This window comes from Anomaloglossus baeobatrachus, chromosome 3, assembly GCF_048569485.1.
Source record: "Anomaloglossus baeobatrachus isolate aAnoBae1 chromosome 3, aAnoBae1.hap1, whole genome shotgun sequence".
In the NCBI taxonomy this organism is placed as follows: Eukaryota; Metazoa; Chordata; class Amphibia; order Anura; family Aromobatidae; genus Anomaloglossus; species Anomaloglossus baeobatrachus.
Genome location: NC_134355.1, coordinates 512210067 through 512226713, shown reverse-complemented (window position 1 = coordinate 512226713; position 16647 = coordinate 512210067). Strand labels below are relative to the sequence as shown.

At 43.6% G+C, this 16647-nt stretch overlaps 1 protein-coding gene across 3 annotated transcripts in view; it reads right to left on the bottom strand.

The window, feature by feature from the left end:
- Nucleotides 1–16647, bottom strand: part of PLCH1 (phospholipase C eta 1) — a 232913-nt gene that overhangs the window by 130874 nt on the left and 85392 nt on the right. For all 3 annotated transcript variants that reach the window (XM_075340717.1, XM_075340716.1, XM_075340718.1), the window contains exon 3: nucleotides 9291–9534. In XM_075340717.1, coding sequence (XP_075196832.1) covers nucleotides 9291–9534 — 244 coding nt within the window. The remainder of the gene's footprint in view (nucleotides 1–9290; nucleotides 9535–16647) is intronic.

Here is a 16647-nt window from a genome sequence, read left to right as displayed (position 1 = left end):
AAATTCCGTGACCCCAACGACTCCGCATTAGCGATGTCGCAGCGTGTAAAGCCCCCTTTACTTATAATTACCAACAAAAATATTAAAATCTTTCAGTAATAAAATTATAGAAGCTGTGGGAGTCCAGCTAAAGTCATTCATTATACCCAAACATATAGGCCTAATATGTTAAACTAAAATTATAAGATTACGATATATATATATACAGCGTGTGAAATACAGTTAAAACCAGAAGTTTACATCCACTATCTAAAATGACACATCTGCAGGTTTTTCTCACTATCCGACATGAAATCAGAATAAACCTTTCCCGTTTTAGGTCAATTAAAAACCAAAATAATTTATATTTGCCAAATACCAGAATAATGAGAGAGAGAAAGACAGAAAGAGAGATAGTGTTTTAAGGCATTTATATTACTTTCTGCAAAGTCAAAAGTTTACATACACTAAAGGACGCTTTACAGACTGCGATATCGGTACCGATATCGCCAGCGTGGGTACCCGCCCCCATCGGTTGTGCGACACGGGCAAATCTCTGCTCGTGTCGCACAACATCGCCCAGACCCGTCACACTACTTACCTTCCCTGCGACATCGCTGTAACCGGTAAACCGCCTTCCTTTCTAAGGGGGCGGTTCGTTCAGCGTCACAGCGACGTCACAGCAGCGTCACTGAACCGCCGCTCAATAGAAGCGGAGATGAGCGGGACGTAACATCCCGCCCACCTCCTTCCTTCCGTATTGTGGCTGAGAGGCAGGTAAGGAGAGCTTCCTCGTTCCTGCGGTGTCACACAGAGCGATGTGTGCTGCCGCAGGAACGAGGAACAACTTCGTTACTGCTGCAGTAACGATATTTGAGAATGGACCACCATGTCACCGATGCGCGATTTTGAACGTTTTTGCGACGATGCAAAATCGCTCATAGGTGACACACTCAACGACATCCCTAAAGCGACCGGCTGTGCATCACAAATTCCGTGACCCCAACGAGATCACTTGAGCGATGTCGTAGCGTGTAAAGCCCATTTAAGAGTACTATGCCTTTAAACAATATTGTACAGCCCATATGATGATGTCATGTCTTTGAAAGCTTCTGATAGGTTTACTGGTAACATCTGAGTTAATTAGACATACCTGTGGATGTATTTTAATGCACACCTGAAACACCCTGCTTCTTTGTGTAGCATCATGGGAAAGTAAAAGAAATCAGCCAAGATCTCAGGAAGAGAATTGTATATTTGCACGTCTGATTCATCCTTGGATGCAATTTCCAGATACATGAAGGTGCCTCGTTTTTCTGTACAAGCACAAATTCTGAAATTTTGAAAGAATAAAAAAAAAATTTGCTTTTGTTGTCATTTTACAAGACCCGCAAAGTTCTCAGGATCTTGTGCTGTATAATGATTATTTTTTGTGCCCTAAGCTGAAGTTTTTACTGATACTATTTCGGGGTAGTTACGATACTTTGATCGCCTTACTGCATGATAATGCTGCAGCAAACAAAAAAATAATAATTTTAGCGTTTTGATTTTTTTCATTATGCTATTTACCGATCAGATTGGCCATTTCTGAACGCAGTGATACCAAATATGTAAATTTTTTAATTTTCTTTTAATTGTTTTATTTTTACTGGGGCTAAAGTGGAGTGATTTGAACTTGTGGGGTTTTTTTTCCTTTCATATTTTTAAAACTATTTCTTTTTAAACTTTTTATTGTATTTACTAGTCCCCTTAGGGGACTTGAACCTGTGATCGCCCGATTGCAGTGCATCCACACTGTCCTATATAGCTGAAATTATGATCACCTAAGTGACCCAACGTTCACAGGAGGATTGTCATGACAGACAAGGGGTTTATCAGTTGACCCCCGGCTGTCATGACAACTCTTTGGCCCACCGGATTGATGTTACAGGCGCACCAATGGGAGTGGGGAATGACGTGCCCCCCTGCCGCCGCGTGTTAAATCCCGCTGTCCGAGATTGACAGAGGAATTTAACTAGTTAACAGCTGTGTGCAGATCTCCAATCCACCTGAGGCTGTTAGAGGCACATGACAGCTGACCAAATAAGCCATCATGTGCGGGGAAAGATGCGGGCTCAGCATGTTAGCCAGCATAAAAGCAGAGAACACGACATATTATATAAATATTTGTCATATGTCATGAAGGAATTAAAATCTGATTGTTCATTTTTCTGCTAAATAAATCACACCATGGACAGGTGACATTGTGATAAGATTATTATTTTTATTCATTCTACTGGTCAATGGTTTTAATGGCTGAAAATACAAAACAAAACCTACATTTGGTCCCCTATTCATCGGTGTTGTTTGTCCCCTTTTCTTGAGTAATTTGCTTTTATTTAGTAGCTTAAAGAGGTCTTGTCATCAGGATCATGCATGTAAAAGTCTGACCATAACGGTGCTGTTATACTGATTTAATGGATACCGTCAGTGAAGAAATAAACAAACTGGTTGTTATATAATCAGCATTTGAAGTTTGGGCTTGCTAAGCTTTCCGTGCATTGGGGAGGGACTGAGTATAGGGTCTTCGGCTCTGCCCCAGCTCCTCCGCCTGTGTCTCATGTCTCCATCTTCCTCCTGTTCAGAACTTCAGCCTGTGCCATCTTAGCCTTGGACGATGCTTGCGCTGATTGATCTCCCGGTGGGCTTCGGTAAAATGGCGCCAGTGAATGTGGAGGCACAGATTGACTTCCTGACAATTTTCAGTAAAGTAGCATCAGATCCAGATTCATGATATGTGACTGACCAAATGTGCATCTCACTAAATTTCCTGCCTGCAGTAAGAATTCTGGACATTTTTCAATTTAGTGCATTTTTTAGAAAGACTTGTGACAAATTCATGACCCACGTGCACTATTTTGAAGAATTTGGCACAAAAAAAGTCATTGCATACAACCATACAAAATGTAAAAGTGACTGCATCAAATTGAAAATAATGAATCGAGGTATTTGCTTTCAATATGTGCTTTTGGCCTTAATCATGTCTAAGAACTTCACCAATGAGCAAAGCAAGTAACATATAATAGAAACAGTACCACAATAAGAAGATATAAAGCGAGAATCTGCAGCGTCGTCCTCCGATCTGAATCTACGGTTGTCTCCACGATCGCATTTAAATATTCTAAGGTCTCCAGCAAAGGCTCATAAATGTTTAATTAAGTAAGCCGCCTCCACTGAATTAATAGCATTTATGAGTCCACTGGGAGAGTTCGGAAATGCCTGGCATGCAAATTTTAACAAACACGTTAATATACTTTCCAATGGATGTTTGTGTCGACCACAAGGCGCCTAGTTCATCTTTTCCATTTTTGCATTTTAAGGGATGTGAAATGTGTCTCAGTAGAGAAACACAGTTACTGCATTTCCAGGCTCATTTAGTTTGGTTAAAGATGACATATGTATATGGGGCTACCAAAACCTACATATGGCTAGGCATCGTTTCTCACAGCTAGACTATTCCTCAATGTCCAAAATCAGAGTACACAACAACCTAAACATGAAAGATTCCAGATTTAGACTGTGATGCAATCTCCACCCCTCTGTGCGCCCGTGGTCCCAGTATTGCACTTCATCTGCACAATAGCAGCCGTCTCCCACCCCTGTCTCCCGCAGCCTATTCCTCTGTGGCTCTTGTCAAGTTTCACCGCCAGCTGGAGCATGGATGGGCTCGGCTCACACACAACACTTCCAGCTGCTCATTTTATTCTCATATTAATATAATATATATGATTATATATTCCTTATTACATTAAATAAATCTGATTATTTAGATGGCTATTAATGTGGCAACTTATTCAGCAGAGTAATGAAAAGTCAAGCCTGTACTAAACATGAAACGAAGTATGTATATCCCAACGTTATGGAATATAACAGGGGCTGCAAGAATAATTACACTGCTTCAATGGTACATCTCCCCTACGCCAAGATATCACCACTTCAAAAGCCTTTGAGTTGCGCTATTATTAAATTCTATTTAGCCGTTAATACTGGTTTGTAGGGAAAATGTCTGAATAGGACCACCATTAGAGCTCCCACCGGGTCATCTCCCTGCCTTCACTCTTAATGTTATATCTGCCAAGTGATAAATCTTCTACTCCAAGACCAGTTCATTGCACGTTAATTTTGCAATTTGGTACTTTATTATCTTGCCTAATTAAAGGAAATCTCCTCACCAGGTTTTTACCATCTAATCTGAGAGCAGCATAATATAGGGGCAGAGATCCTGATTCTAGTGATGTGTCACTTACAGGGCTGCTTAGTGTAGTTTTGATAAAATCACTGTTTAATGAGCAGTATATTATCATTAGAGGACTACTTGATGTGCTGCAGGTAGTCCAGCATATTCATGAGCTCTGTATAACTGCTAGATCTGTAGCAAAGAAAACAGTGATTTTATCAAAATGACAGCAAACAGCTCAGTAAGTGACATATCGCTGGAATCAGGGTCTCTGTCTTTACATTATGCTGATCTCAGATGGTGTAGCAAAAGCCTGATAATATTCCCTTTAAGTATAAAACAGAAAATGGATGAAGTGACTGTAGTTAATTGACAAGCAGCAGATTTTTTTTTTGTTCACGTTTTCTGCTAACTTTTTTCTTTAAAAAAAAAAAATGGAGGGTATATGGCGTCACTACACCACAGACTGAATTCAGGCAGCACTCGACCTGAGCAAGCGAGTGCTGTCAATCAATATTAGGGACTAGAAGGTGGCCCGATTCTACGCATCGGGTATTCTAGAATTTACGTATTGTGTAGTTCATGTATGATTTTTGTTATATATATATATATATATATATATATAGATGTTGTTGTGTGTAGTTACCAAGTGTTTGTGTAGGGGCTGTACATGTTCTGGGTGTTGTCTGGGTGTGACGGGGGGTGAGAGCGGTGTTGTATGTGTGTTGCGTGTGTTGCGTTGTTTGTGGAGCGCTGTGTGTCTGTAGCGTTGTGTGTGTGTTGCGCGGTTTGTGTGTGTGTGGTGTGTTTTGGGGAGAGGTATGTTTTGTGCAATGTGTGTGTTGTGCGGTATGTGCGTATATTTGTGTGTGCCACGGTGTTTGTGTGTTGGGTGCTGTGTGTGCGCAGCGTTGTCTGTGTGTGTGGGTGTCTGTGTAGGGCAGTTGTTTGTGGTTCCCAGTGTGTGTGTGTGTGTGTGGTGTGTGGTGTGTTGTGCAGTGCGCGCGCGCGTGTGTGTGTGTGTGTGTTTTGGGGGGAGGTGCGCACTCCCAAACGTGCTCCATCCCCCATGCAGCGCACTCCCCATCGTGCTCCATCCCCTATGCTGCGCACCCCCCATCGTGCTCCATCTCCCATGCTGCGCACTCCCAAACGTGCTCCATCCGCCATGCTGCGCACTCCCAAACGTGCTCCATCCGCCATACTCCGCACTCCCCATCGTGCTCCATCCCCCATGCAGCGCACTCCCCATCGTGCTCCATCCCCTATGCTGCGCACCCCCCATCGTGCTCCATCTCCCATGCTGCGCACTCCCAAACGTGCTCCACCCGCCATGCTGCGCACTCCCAAACGTGCTCCATCCCCCATGCTGTGAACTCCCCATCGTGCTCCATCTCCGATGCTGCGCACCCCCCCATCATGCTCTATCCCCGATGCTGCGCACCCCCCCATCGTGCTCCATCCCCCATGCTGCACCAGCATCAGCCTCTCTGCCCCCAGCATCAGCTTCTCTGCCCCCAGCATCAGCCTCTCTCCTCCCAGCATCAGCCTCTCTCCTCCCAGCATCAGCCTCTCTCATCCTAGCATCAGCCTCTCTCCTCCCAGCATCAGCCTCTCCTCTCTGTCCCCAGCATCAGCCTCTCTCCTCCCAGCCTTCCCCAGCATCAGCCTCTCTCCTCCCAGCCTCCCTCCTCCCACCCTCCCCCAGCATCAGCCTCCCTCTCCCAGCCTCCCCCAGCATCAGCCTCCCCCAGCATCAGCCTCTCTTCTCTCAGCCTACCTCTCCCAGCCTCCCTCCTCCCAGCCTCCCTCAGCATCAGCCTCCCTCTCCCAGCCTCCCCAAGCATCAGCCTCCACCAGCATCAGACTCTCTCCTTCCAGCCTCCCCCAGCATCAGCCTCCGCCAGCATCAGCCTCTCTCCTTCCAGCCTCCTCCAGCATCAGCCTCCCTCTCCCAGCCTTCCCCAGGATCAGCCTCTCTCCTCCCAGCCTCCGTCCTCCCAGCCTTCCCCAGCATCAGCTTTCCCCTCCCAGCCTCCCTCAGCATCAGCCTTCCCCAGCATCAGCCTCTCTCCTCCCAGCCTCAGCCTCTCTCCTTCCAGCCTCCCCCAGCATCAGCCTCTCTCCTTCCAGCCTCCCTTAGCATCAGCCTCCCCTTCCCAGCCTTCCCCAGGATCAGCCTCTCTCCTCCCAGCCTCCTTCCTCCCAGCCTCCCCCAGCATCAGCCTTCCCCTCACAGTCTCCCCCAGCATCAGCCTCCCTCTCCCAGCCTTCCCCATGATCAGCCTCTCTGCTCCCAGCCTCCTCCAGCACGCCGTGCTCCTCTGCCGACACTCACACACCCGATCGCATCCACTCACACACACCCGATCGCATCCACTCACACACACCCGATCGCATCCACTCACACACACCCGATCGCATCCACTCACACACACCCGATCGCATACACTCACACACACCCGACCGATCGCATACACTCACACACAACCGATCGCATACACTCACACACACAGACACTGACGATATCGCACATACGCGCTCACAGTCACAACATCCGGAGATACCACATGCTTCTGGCCATGTGATCCTCCGGCAGGTCCTGGAAGCTCACAGCACAGTATCGAGGCCGAGAAGCAAGCGATATCGCCGGATGCTGTGAGTGTGTGGATGCGATGTGTGTGTGAGGTGTGTGTGAGGTGTGTGTGAGGTGTGTGTGAGGTGTTTGTGAGAGTGAGTGCGATCTGATGTGTGTGTGTATGCGTGTGTGTGTGCTGTTATGTTTGTGCGTGTGGAAGTCCCGCCGCTGCAGGACCTTGATTTACTGGTAACTATGCAAGCATGGTTACCAGCGCAACACGTCCCCCGCTCGCACGGGAGCCAACACCAGCATACGGCGGCGGCGTACGCTGATGTGGGCTCCCGTTGGTGAGGAGGGAAAGGGGGGGGAGTACAGTACTCACCTGGGATTCGTGGCTCCGTGACCGTGTCAGTTCGGGCAATGCGGGGGGGGGGGGGGGAGCTAACGTCTATTGCGTGAGGGGGGCGGGGCGTGGCGTGGGCGAGTTGCCAATGCCTGCAGGGTGCCGGGGCGAGAGGCCAATCTGTGGGGGGGGGCAGAGCCTGGGCGAGCGGCTGGCCAATCCGTGTGGGGGCGCAGCCGGGGCGAGAGGCCAATCCGTGTGGGGGGGCGGGGCCATGGCGAACCCAGCGGCCAATCAGCTTTGTGTCACCGTAAGGACATGTCACGGTGACACAATGTCACCGTGACACAATTTTGGAGCATGACAGACAGACAGACAGAATAAGGCAATTATATATATAGATAGTACTCAGAAAGCATTTTGAGGGGGCATAATGGTGCACTGAGATATTTCCACACCAAGAGTGCAACAAAGCTCCCTCACTGGCCTGTGAGATAAAAGTCGTTTTTTTTAAGTCAATAAAACATTAAAATCTATACTGCTTGTTTGCTTTGTATAATGGTAATTCCTTCTTTATAAGTGTGTAAGTAGTTTAATAAGCTTTTAAGGGTGATAGACTGCCTTTTAACAAAACTGGCGAAGAGGTGAGCAGTTGTATGAAGTCATTGGCAAGTGTGATCCAAACCATTCTGTAGAAGGTGTAGAAAAGACAAGTGAAAATTCATTTATTTTCATACACCTAATATAATATTGTATGGCATGTCAGGGCATATGCCTAGCCAACACTCAATAAGATCCCTTCCCCACTGTGGTCATTTTGTAGACAAGGGGTCCCCCAATTTAGAGACCTTTCAATTTTCTAGCAGCCAGGTCTCAACTGTCCTATGTTATAGGTATAAGCTGTTAACCTGATAAATGCTGCTGTCATTCTCTGACAGCGGCATTTAACATGCACTGTCATTCCAAGCGTCCCCATTGACGTGTCCATCACGTGATTGAGGGGTAACGATGGGTTGGCATTACAACCGATGGTCTGCTGAAGGCCCCGGTTCCTCTCATTACATTTAGCTGGCGTTCATAGGAGATCATAATTTTCGCTATAGCTAGCAGTGCTGATGCACTGCTATGTATAGCACAAGCAATCAGATGATATCAGCTTAAAATCCCCTAAGGGGACTATTAAAGAGAGTAAAACAAATATTTTTAAAAATATGAAAAAAACAATAAAACACAAAAGATCAAATCATCCCTCTTGCTTAATTAAAAATAAAATAAACAAATGAAAAAAAAACAAAAAACATACTTGGTATTGCTGCATTCGTAGGGGTCTAACCTACCAAAATAAAGAAAAATATAACAAGAAAAAGATATCAAGAAAAAAAATTTGAAAAGCCAGAACTGTTTCTTTTGGGGGGTACCGCAAGGTTGAAATAAAAAGCAATAAGGGGCAATCAAAACATTGTGTCTAACCAAAAATGGTATCAGTAAAAACATCACCTTGAGGCACAAACAACAAGTTCTCACAGAGCCCCATAACCAAAACATTTAAAGCATTATGGGGTCTCGGTAAATGGGTACATTTGTATTTATTTATTTATATTATTTATATTATTATTTTTTTTTCAAAGATTTTTTTTTTTCATTCCTTAAGAGAAAAAAATATGCACGAAAACATCAATTAAAAAAACAAAAAAAAACAAACAAAAACAATTGTGCACTTGGAATTTTTTTCCCGCTTTCCTGTGCATCACATGACAACAGGAATGGAGTCATTCAAATGTACAACTTGTCTCATAAAAAAGAAGCCCTGACATGGCTATGTGGATGGAAAAATCAAAAAGCTTTGGCACTTGGAAAAAAGGAAGGAAACAACTGAAAAAAACCTGAACCATGACAGGAAGGGGTTAATAAATCATAAGTCCAAAATTTACTCTTGGCAATGTGTTTCAAGAAAGAATTAGTCTCCCGTCTAAAATTACGGCTGAAAATGATGAAAACTAAAAGAAGTCAGAAAATAAAATACTTTTATGCACAATATTCACAAGTATTCAACTCTCCCCACTCATCTATAATAACGCAACACTCTATACATGATATACTACATGCATATTGAGCAGGCAGATGTTTAACCCTTAGGAAGAAACAGAATATTCGGTATTACTAAAGGATATTGATCATGAGTCCGCTGCCTTTTAGCTAGAGAATCTTCATCACTTATTCCAGCCATCAAATACTTTAACCCTGTAATCCAAGTCCGGGCTTCCTCTGGGTTGGATGTTATGAGATCCAGACACTCCATATGGTTACCATGGTAAATGGTAAAGCAACAAGTAGGGTCAAAGTTTCCCTCTGCATGGCGATGGAAGATTTCAGACTGCCTCCCTTCTGTGACTTTGTAAATGGAATCAATTATAACTGAAATGAGAAAGACAAAATTAGGATTTGGATGAAATGCTCAGGGGATAGTCGTGTGTTGTTCAGAAAATATCTCATCGTTACCAGAAGCGTTTCGCCTGCGCTCTATCATTAGACCAGATTGATTGTTTAGCTGAGGTTGATGTGTGCCTGCAGGAACATGGGAACATAGGATATTGCTTCACCGGCCATGTGTGAGAGAAGCAGACCTGTGATGTGCACATTGAACCACGGCTCTGTAGGTTCAGCACTCGTGGTGACTTCACAACATAGATGACCAATCATAGTTCGCGCATATATATGTTACATAAATGAGTAGTCCTAAGTATTATGCTATATGCCATTGTGACTATTGGCACCCTTGAAATTATTCAAGAAAATTAAATATTTGTCCCAGAAAATTATTGGAAATACACGTTTTGTCATACACGTGATTATTTCTTTTGTATGTATTGTAAAAAGAAACAAAAAAAGGAAAAGAAGGCAAATTGATCAAAATTTCAGTCATAACCCTCAAAATTTTGTTCACACCTTTCCAAAATTGTGGGTAAACACCTTTGTTTCAAGCATGTGATGCCCAATCAAACTCACCTGTGGCAAGTAACAGGTGTGGGCAATGTAAAAATCACACCTGAAACCAGAAAAAAAGAGAAGTTGACTCAATCTTGGCATTGGGTGTACAACACAAGATAGTCCAGATGGTGGATAAGCAGTTCCAATCAAGTTCCGAAGAAATTAAAGTTGTCCTTCAGGCTCAGGGTGCATCAGTGTCCGTCCGAACTATCCATCGACAATTGAATAAAATGAAATGTTATGTGAGGATACCCAAGAGGACCCCAGTGCTGACACAGAGTCACAAAAAGCTAGACTGCTGTTTGCCAAAATGTATGTGAGTAAGCCAAAATCCTTCAGGGAAAGCGTCTTGTGGACAGATGAGACAAAAAGCTTTTTGGTAAAGCACATCATTCTACTGTTTACTGAAAATGGAATGAGGCCGGGAAAGAAAAGAACACAGTACGTACAGACGAATATGGTGGAGGTTCAAAGATTTTTTGGGATGGTTTTGTTGTTTCTGGCACTGGGTGCCTTCACTGTGTACAAATTATCATGAAATCTGAAAATTACCAAAGGATTTTGGGTTGGAATGTAGTGCCCTGCGTCAGAAAGTTGGGTTTGCGTTCTAGCTCATAGGTCTTCCAGCAGGACAATGACCCCAAACATCCTTCAAGAAGCCCCCAGAAATGTACGGAATCAAAGTGCTATACAGTTTTGAAGTGGCCAGCCAGGATTCCAGATCTAAATCCCATTGACACCTGTGGAGACATGTTAAAATTGCTGTTGGGAGAAGGCACCTTCAAATATGAGAGACCTGGAGCAGGTTGCAAAAGAAGAGTGGTCAAAAATTCCAGTTGAGATTAGTAAGAAGATCGTTGATGTTTATAGAAAGCGATTGATTGCAGTTATTTGTTCCAAAGGGTGTGTAACCAAATATTAAGTTCAATTTTGTCCAACAAATTTTTGCGATTGTGTGTCCATGAGCCAGATCAGACACCCCATACTTTGCACTGACGAGGGGCAAGCACCCCGAAACACCGTGTCTGCAAATTGGGATTCCTATCTGGCATAAATCCTAAGTCATATGCAAAGGATTGTTTAAAATCCACTTTTGACTTTTAGGATCGCCACTTCCAATAGGTGGCGCTGCGCTAGAGTTTGTCTTCTTTCCTGGAGAGACAATTTGAGATTTTGTGTGAAATTATGTCCAATTTTTGTCTTTTTTTTTTTCCTCTATTTTTTGTGTTGTTCCAATGCACACAAAGGAAATAAGCATGTGTATGACAAAACGTGTAATTGCAATAATTTTCAGTGAGAAATATTTCATTTTCTGGAACAATTTCAAAGGTGCCAACACGTTCAGCCATGACTGTATAGAATTAACGCCCATGGGTAACTAAACAAACACCATTCTATCAGGTCAAATGAGGTCTATAATATGTAATCCAGAGGTATGCTAAGTAAATTGTCAATGGAGGCAATCCCCACACGTATAATTGCTATGAAGCAGCTTCACCTGCGCAAGTCATAGTCATAATAATATTTGTATTGTATTTGCTATATTTTTGCCTACAATTTATGGGTGCTTTTTGTTTAATACACACCCCCACATATATATCCTTTTGGTCTAATCTAGGACCATATTTGTGGACTCTATTATATTATGGTGGGTGCATTATTATAAGTAATACACATTATATATGTTGCTTGAAAGCATCTTGGTTCTAACAAGGCATAAAAACCTTACATCTGGAGAACCATTCCAGGCCATGTTTCCCCGTAACGAAACCAATATTGTATATTTTCATGCATTTCCTCTTTTTTAGTTGTTTTTCGTGCTGATTTGACACAACTTTTTTTTTTACTGTGTTATTAGTGCAGAAATGCTGGGAATCTACACTTGAAAATGTAATTGTGTTTTCTACTGGTATTTTTGTCATGCCCTTAATAGAAGCCTAAAGGCCGCTGTACACGCTGCGATATCAGTACCGATATCGCTAGCGTGGGTGCCCGCCCCCATCTGTTGTGCCACACGGGCAAATCGCTGCCCGTGCCGCACAACATCGCCCAGACCCGTCACACATACTTACCTGCCCGGCAACGTCGCTGTGACCGGCGAACCGCCTCCTTTCTAAGGGGGCGGTTCGTTCAGCGTCACAGCGACGTCACAGCAGCGTCCCTGAACCACCGCCCAATCAAAGCAGAGGGGTGGAGATGAGCGGGATGTAACATCCCGCCCACCTCCTTCCTTCGCATAGCGACCGGGAGGCAGGTAAGGAGAGTTTCCTCGTTCCTGCGGCATCACACGGAGCGGTGTGTGCTGCCGTAGGAACGAGGAACAACTTCGGTACTGCTGCAGTAACGATATTTGAGAGTGGACCCCCCCATGTCACCGATGAGCGATTTTGCACGTTTTTGCGACGATGCAAAATCGCTCATAGGTGTCACACGCAACGGCATCGCTAATGCGGCCGGATGTGCGTCACAAATTCCGTGACCCCAACGACTTCGCATTAGCGATTTCGTAGCGTGTAAAGCCCCCTTTAGGTTATGTGACCAAGGGGAAAGTGTCCTCTGGATATATCCGCAGGAGCTCCAAGAAAATCGCAGAACTTTGTCTGTTTATATGCTGCGGTTTTATTGCGGAATGTCCTACGGATATGCTGCGGTCATTCTGCATTGAGGATACAGTACCATGGCTTTGGCACTGCATCCTCAATGCAGAACAAGTGCTGGAGTGTTGGGGGCATTCATACTTACCTCCATCACGCAGTACTTCACTCTCCGGCCGTGTCTGTCTGCACATTGCCGGAGAAGTTGGGTGGGCCTGAACTAGCTCTGGCTGTCACATGACCGCCTACCTCCTCCATCCTGCTCCTGGCTCCACCGTGCTCCTCTGTATCGGAGGAAGTGACTCCGGTGTCTTCTATCAAGGCAGGTAAGTATGGGACCCTGCGGAGAAATCGGCAGGAATAATTCACATGCTGCAGATTTTTCCACAGGGAAATCCGCATTATTTCCGCTGCGGAAAAAAAACGCAGTATGGGCACAGCACTCCCCAAATGCCATAGAAATGGCTGGGGACTCGTTGTACTGTGGATTTTTGAAAAATCTGCGGAATTTCTGCGAAAAAAAATTGCGGCAAATTTTCGGCAGCGTGGGCACATAGCCTAACAGTTTTCTGTTAAAATCGCTCTCTGGTGACTACAGATTGTCCCATTACTAAAATAGACAGTCTATGCGCAAAGTTCAATGGAGAACTATAAGTGTCTGTTCATATATTTAGTAGTTGCAGCAAATTTTTCAGCCTAAAAAAACCACATTGTTTACAGGAAAAATGCTGTGTAAAATACTCAAATTTCTGTGTCCGTTTTTCATGTGTTTTTGCTTGCATTTTTTTACCATTCATTTAAATGACATTCAGTAGATTTGAAAAAACGCTTTGAAGGTTAAAATCTACAAGAAAAAATAAGCCGCGTGTGCGCGAGATTCCAAAAAATCTAATTCAATCTGCTGGACTGTAAAACACTGCACTTTCTGTTAAAAAAAAAAAAAAATGAGTGACGCAAAAAGCAACATGTGACACAGCCCTATAGTTTCCGGAGACCTTACAGCAGAATATCTGTATCTTTCTCTAGCTTTTACTTCCTCCTTCCCTCTCCATAAAACTTTACAAGCAGCAACTGTAATGATCTCAGTAATGAGAAAATCCGACTCACTTAGGCTGCTTTCACACATCCCGTTTTTGCTGAGCGGCACAATACGGCGCTTTGCACAAAAAACGCAACTGGGTTTTTTTTTGCCGCCGCTTGCGTTTTTTTCTGCATAGAATTGCATTAGCGCCGTAGTGTACCGCATGTCCTTGCGTTGTGTCCGTTTTTTGCTGGATGCGACATATTTAGTCAATGCGGCAGCCAGATGGAACGTTGCCTGGCACGTTTTTTTGTGCGGTGAAAAAACTGCATCGCTCCAAATCTGGCGCAATGCGGCGCGATTTACAATGCAAGCCTATGGACGCCGGATGCATGCTCAGTATCAAGCCGCATCCGTCAGAAAATGGAGGGGCCGCATGGAAAAACTTATGCAACGGATCCGTTTTTTTAGCCGCATCCGTTGCATAGATTTTTGAGCCGGATTGAGCCGGACTGCAAAAAACGGATGTGTAAAAGCAGCCTTATAGGGATAGAATCTTGGAGATGGAAATAACCCTTTACGTAATAGGTATAATAATAATAGAAAAAACCTCCACTTTGTAATGTTCTCTTGTAGTTCTCCTGTTTAGCTATGTTGCTTACGTCATGTGCAGGGCATTACAGTAGCTTTTAGATTTTACCCATAAATTGGGAATGAAAACTTCATCCAGGACGAGAAAGAAGCAGATTTATGTGATATAAGACTATGAAACCATATCTTAATTTTTAAGGTTGAAGGTAGACATAAGTCCATTCTGTTCAACCATTAAGCTAACATGTTAATCTAGAGAAAGGCAAAAACCCCATGAGGCAGATGCTAATTGCCCCATATTTGGGGAAAAATTCTTGCCCAACTCCACATACCACACTAGACAGGTTCCCTGGATCAAAGTCCAATTAGAGAATTCAGTGCGATATTTATTTATTTTTTTAAAAATCCATTCAGGCCTCCTTGTACTTTTGCAGTGACCCAACCATTACAACATCATGCGGCAGGCAGAGTTACACAGTCTCACTGCTCTTACAGTAAAAAATTGCCATCTGTGACTGATTAAACTTAGAGAATGCCATCTTGTCCCTGTCTCAGGCCTAGGTGTAAAAAGAATAAAGAGAGCTCTGTATTGTCCCTTTATATATTTGTATATTGTACTAATATTGCTAAGAGCCTTTGTCTTTCCAATCTGAATGACCCAAAGTTTGATAACCTGTGTTGGTATTGTAATTCACCCATTCCCTTATTTGTCATTTCTCAGCTTAAGCTTCCAGTTTACATTAACCCTCTGTAATATTAAATTATTCTCCTCGGTGTTGATAACTTGGGTGTGTATGCCATCCGAGCCCAGGGATTTGTCTACTTTAGTGATTTTGAGATGGTGGCGCCGTACTTCCTGCTGCCTTAAGCCGGTGATATTTATTTAAGAATTTCTAGTATCCCTGATCATGTCATTTGTCATGGGATTTTCTTGTGTAAATACTGTAGAGAAAAAAAGTGTTTAGTAGATTAGTCTTTCCCTCATCCTCTTCCACCATTTCTCCCACATTATTTTTGAGCAGCCATTAGTATCATTTTTGAGTTTCTTGCTGTTTATATAGCCGAAGAATAATTTTAGATTCTTTTTACTATTTTGGCAATGAACCTCTTTGTCTCAATCTTTGCTGCCTTTAATTGATTTTCTCTGTAATTATTTAATGCTTCATCATTAGTGATGGGCGATCCCCCCAGTGGTCAGGATCGTGATCCTCGCCCAATCGTTTTGTAAAGATCGGGATCGAAATAACACGATCTTGCGCTCGATCACCAATCTTCGGCTTTACTCTTTAATCTGGGCTGGAGGGGGGGCTGTAAAATAAAGAATATAGTTAATAATAAGCAGTATGATTTTACTTACAGGTCCCACGACACGTCCTGCATACTCTGTCTCCCGGCGCTTCTGCTTCTGAGTCCGATCATTGCTGTGCCCTCCCGATAACCAGCACTGACTAAAGGACCATCCATGGCGTCATGGCCATGTGACCAGTCAGGTGTGAATGTTGTATTACCTCGTTGGTTACAGATTGGTCACATAACTATGACGTCATCAAAGGTCCTGTTCTGTTAACTGAACTTTGATTGTCACTGTGTGAGTGTCGCATTGCATCACGGCGCACAATCTCCCGACAGGAGTAGGGCTGCATGTATTTCCATGCAGCTGACCGCTCCTGTCCTGAGAGCATCAGGCTTCTCGGGGTAATGGAATGCAAGTCGCAAGTGAAATCCTCCCCTCACTGTCAGCCTGCTTTAATAAAGGAGTTAATACCAACTTTGTATTCTCAGGTGGTACTAAGCCCGAAATTCATGGTGTCACGCCAAATTAGACATGGCCACCATGAATTTCTAGTAAAAAGTAAAAAAAAAAACATAACACCTGAGAATTTTTTTTATTAGAAATAAAACAAAAAATACATTTAGAGACTTCCTCTTTATTATAAAAAAAAAATCCTTAGTCCAATCGACATAATCCACAGGGACAGTAATGTCAACCTTTACCCTTTTTGACCCAGATTAGCTACACTGTCTTACTTCCTGTGAAGCACCAGAAGGGTTAAACTTCTTGGATGTGGGTTTGAGCACGTTGAGGGGAGCACTTTTTAGAATAATGTCACTTTTGTTTTTTTTCTGTTATATAAGCCCCTTAAAGTCACTTCAAATGTGATATGGTCCATATAAAAATGGTTTTGTAAGTTTTGTTGGAAAAATTGGAAATTGCTGGAAAACAATTGCACTGATGTAAAGTAGACATGTCGTAAATGTTATTTATTAATTATTTTGTGTGACAACGCTCTTTGTTTTAAAAGCATAAAAATAAAAAGTTTGAAAATTGTTACA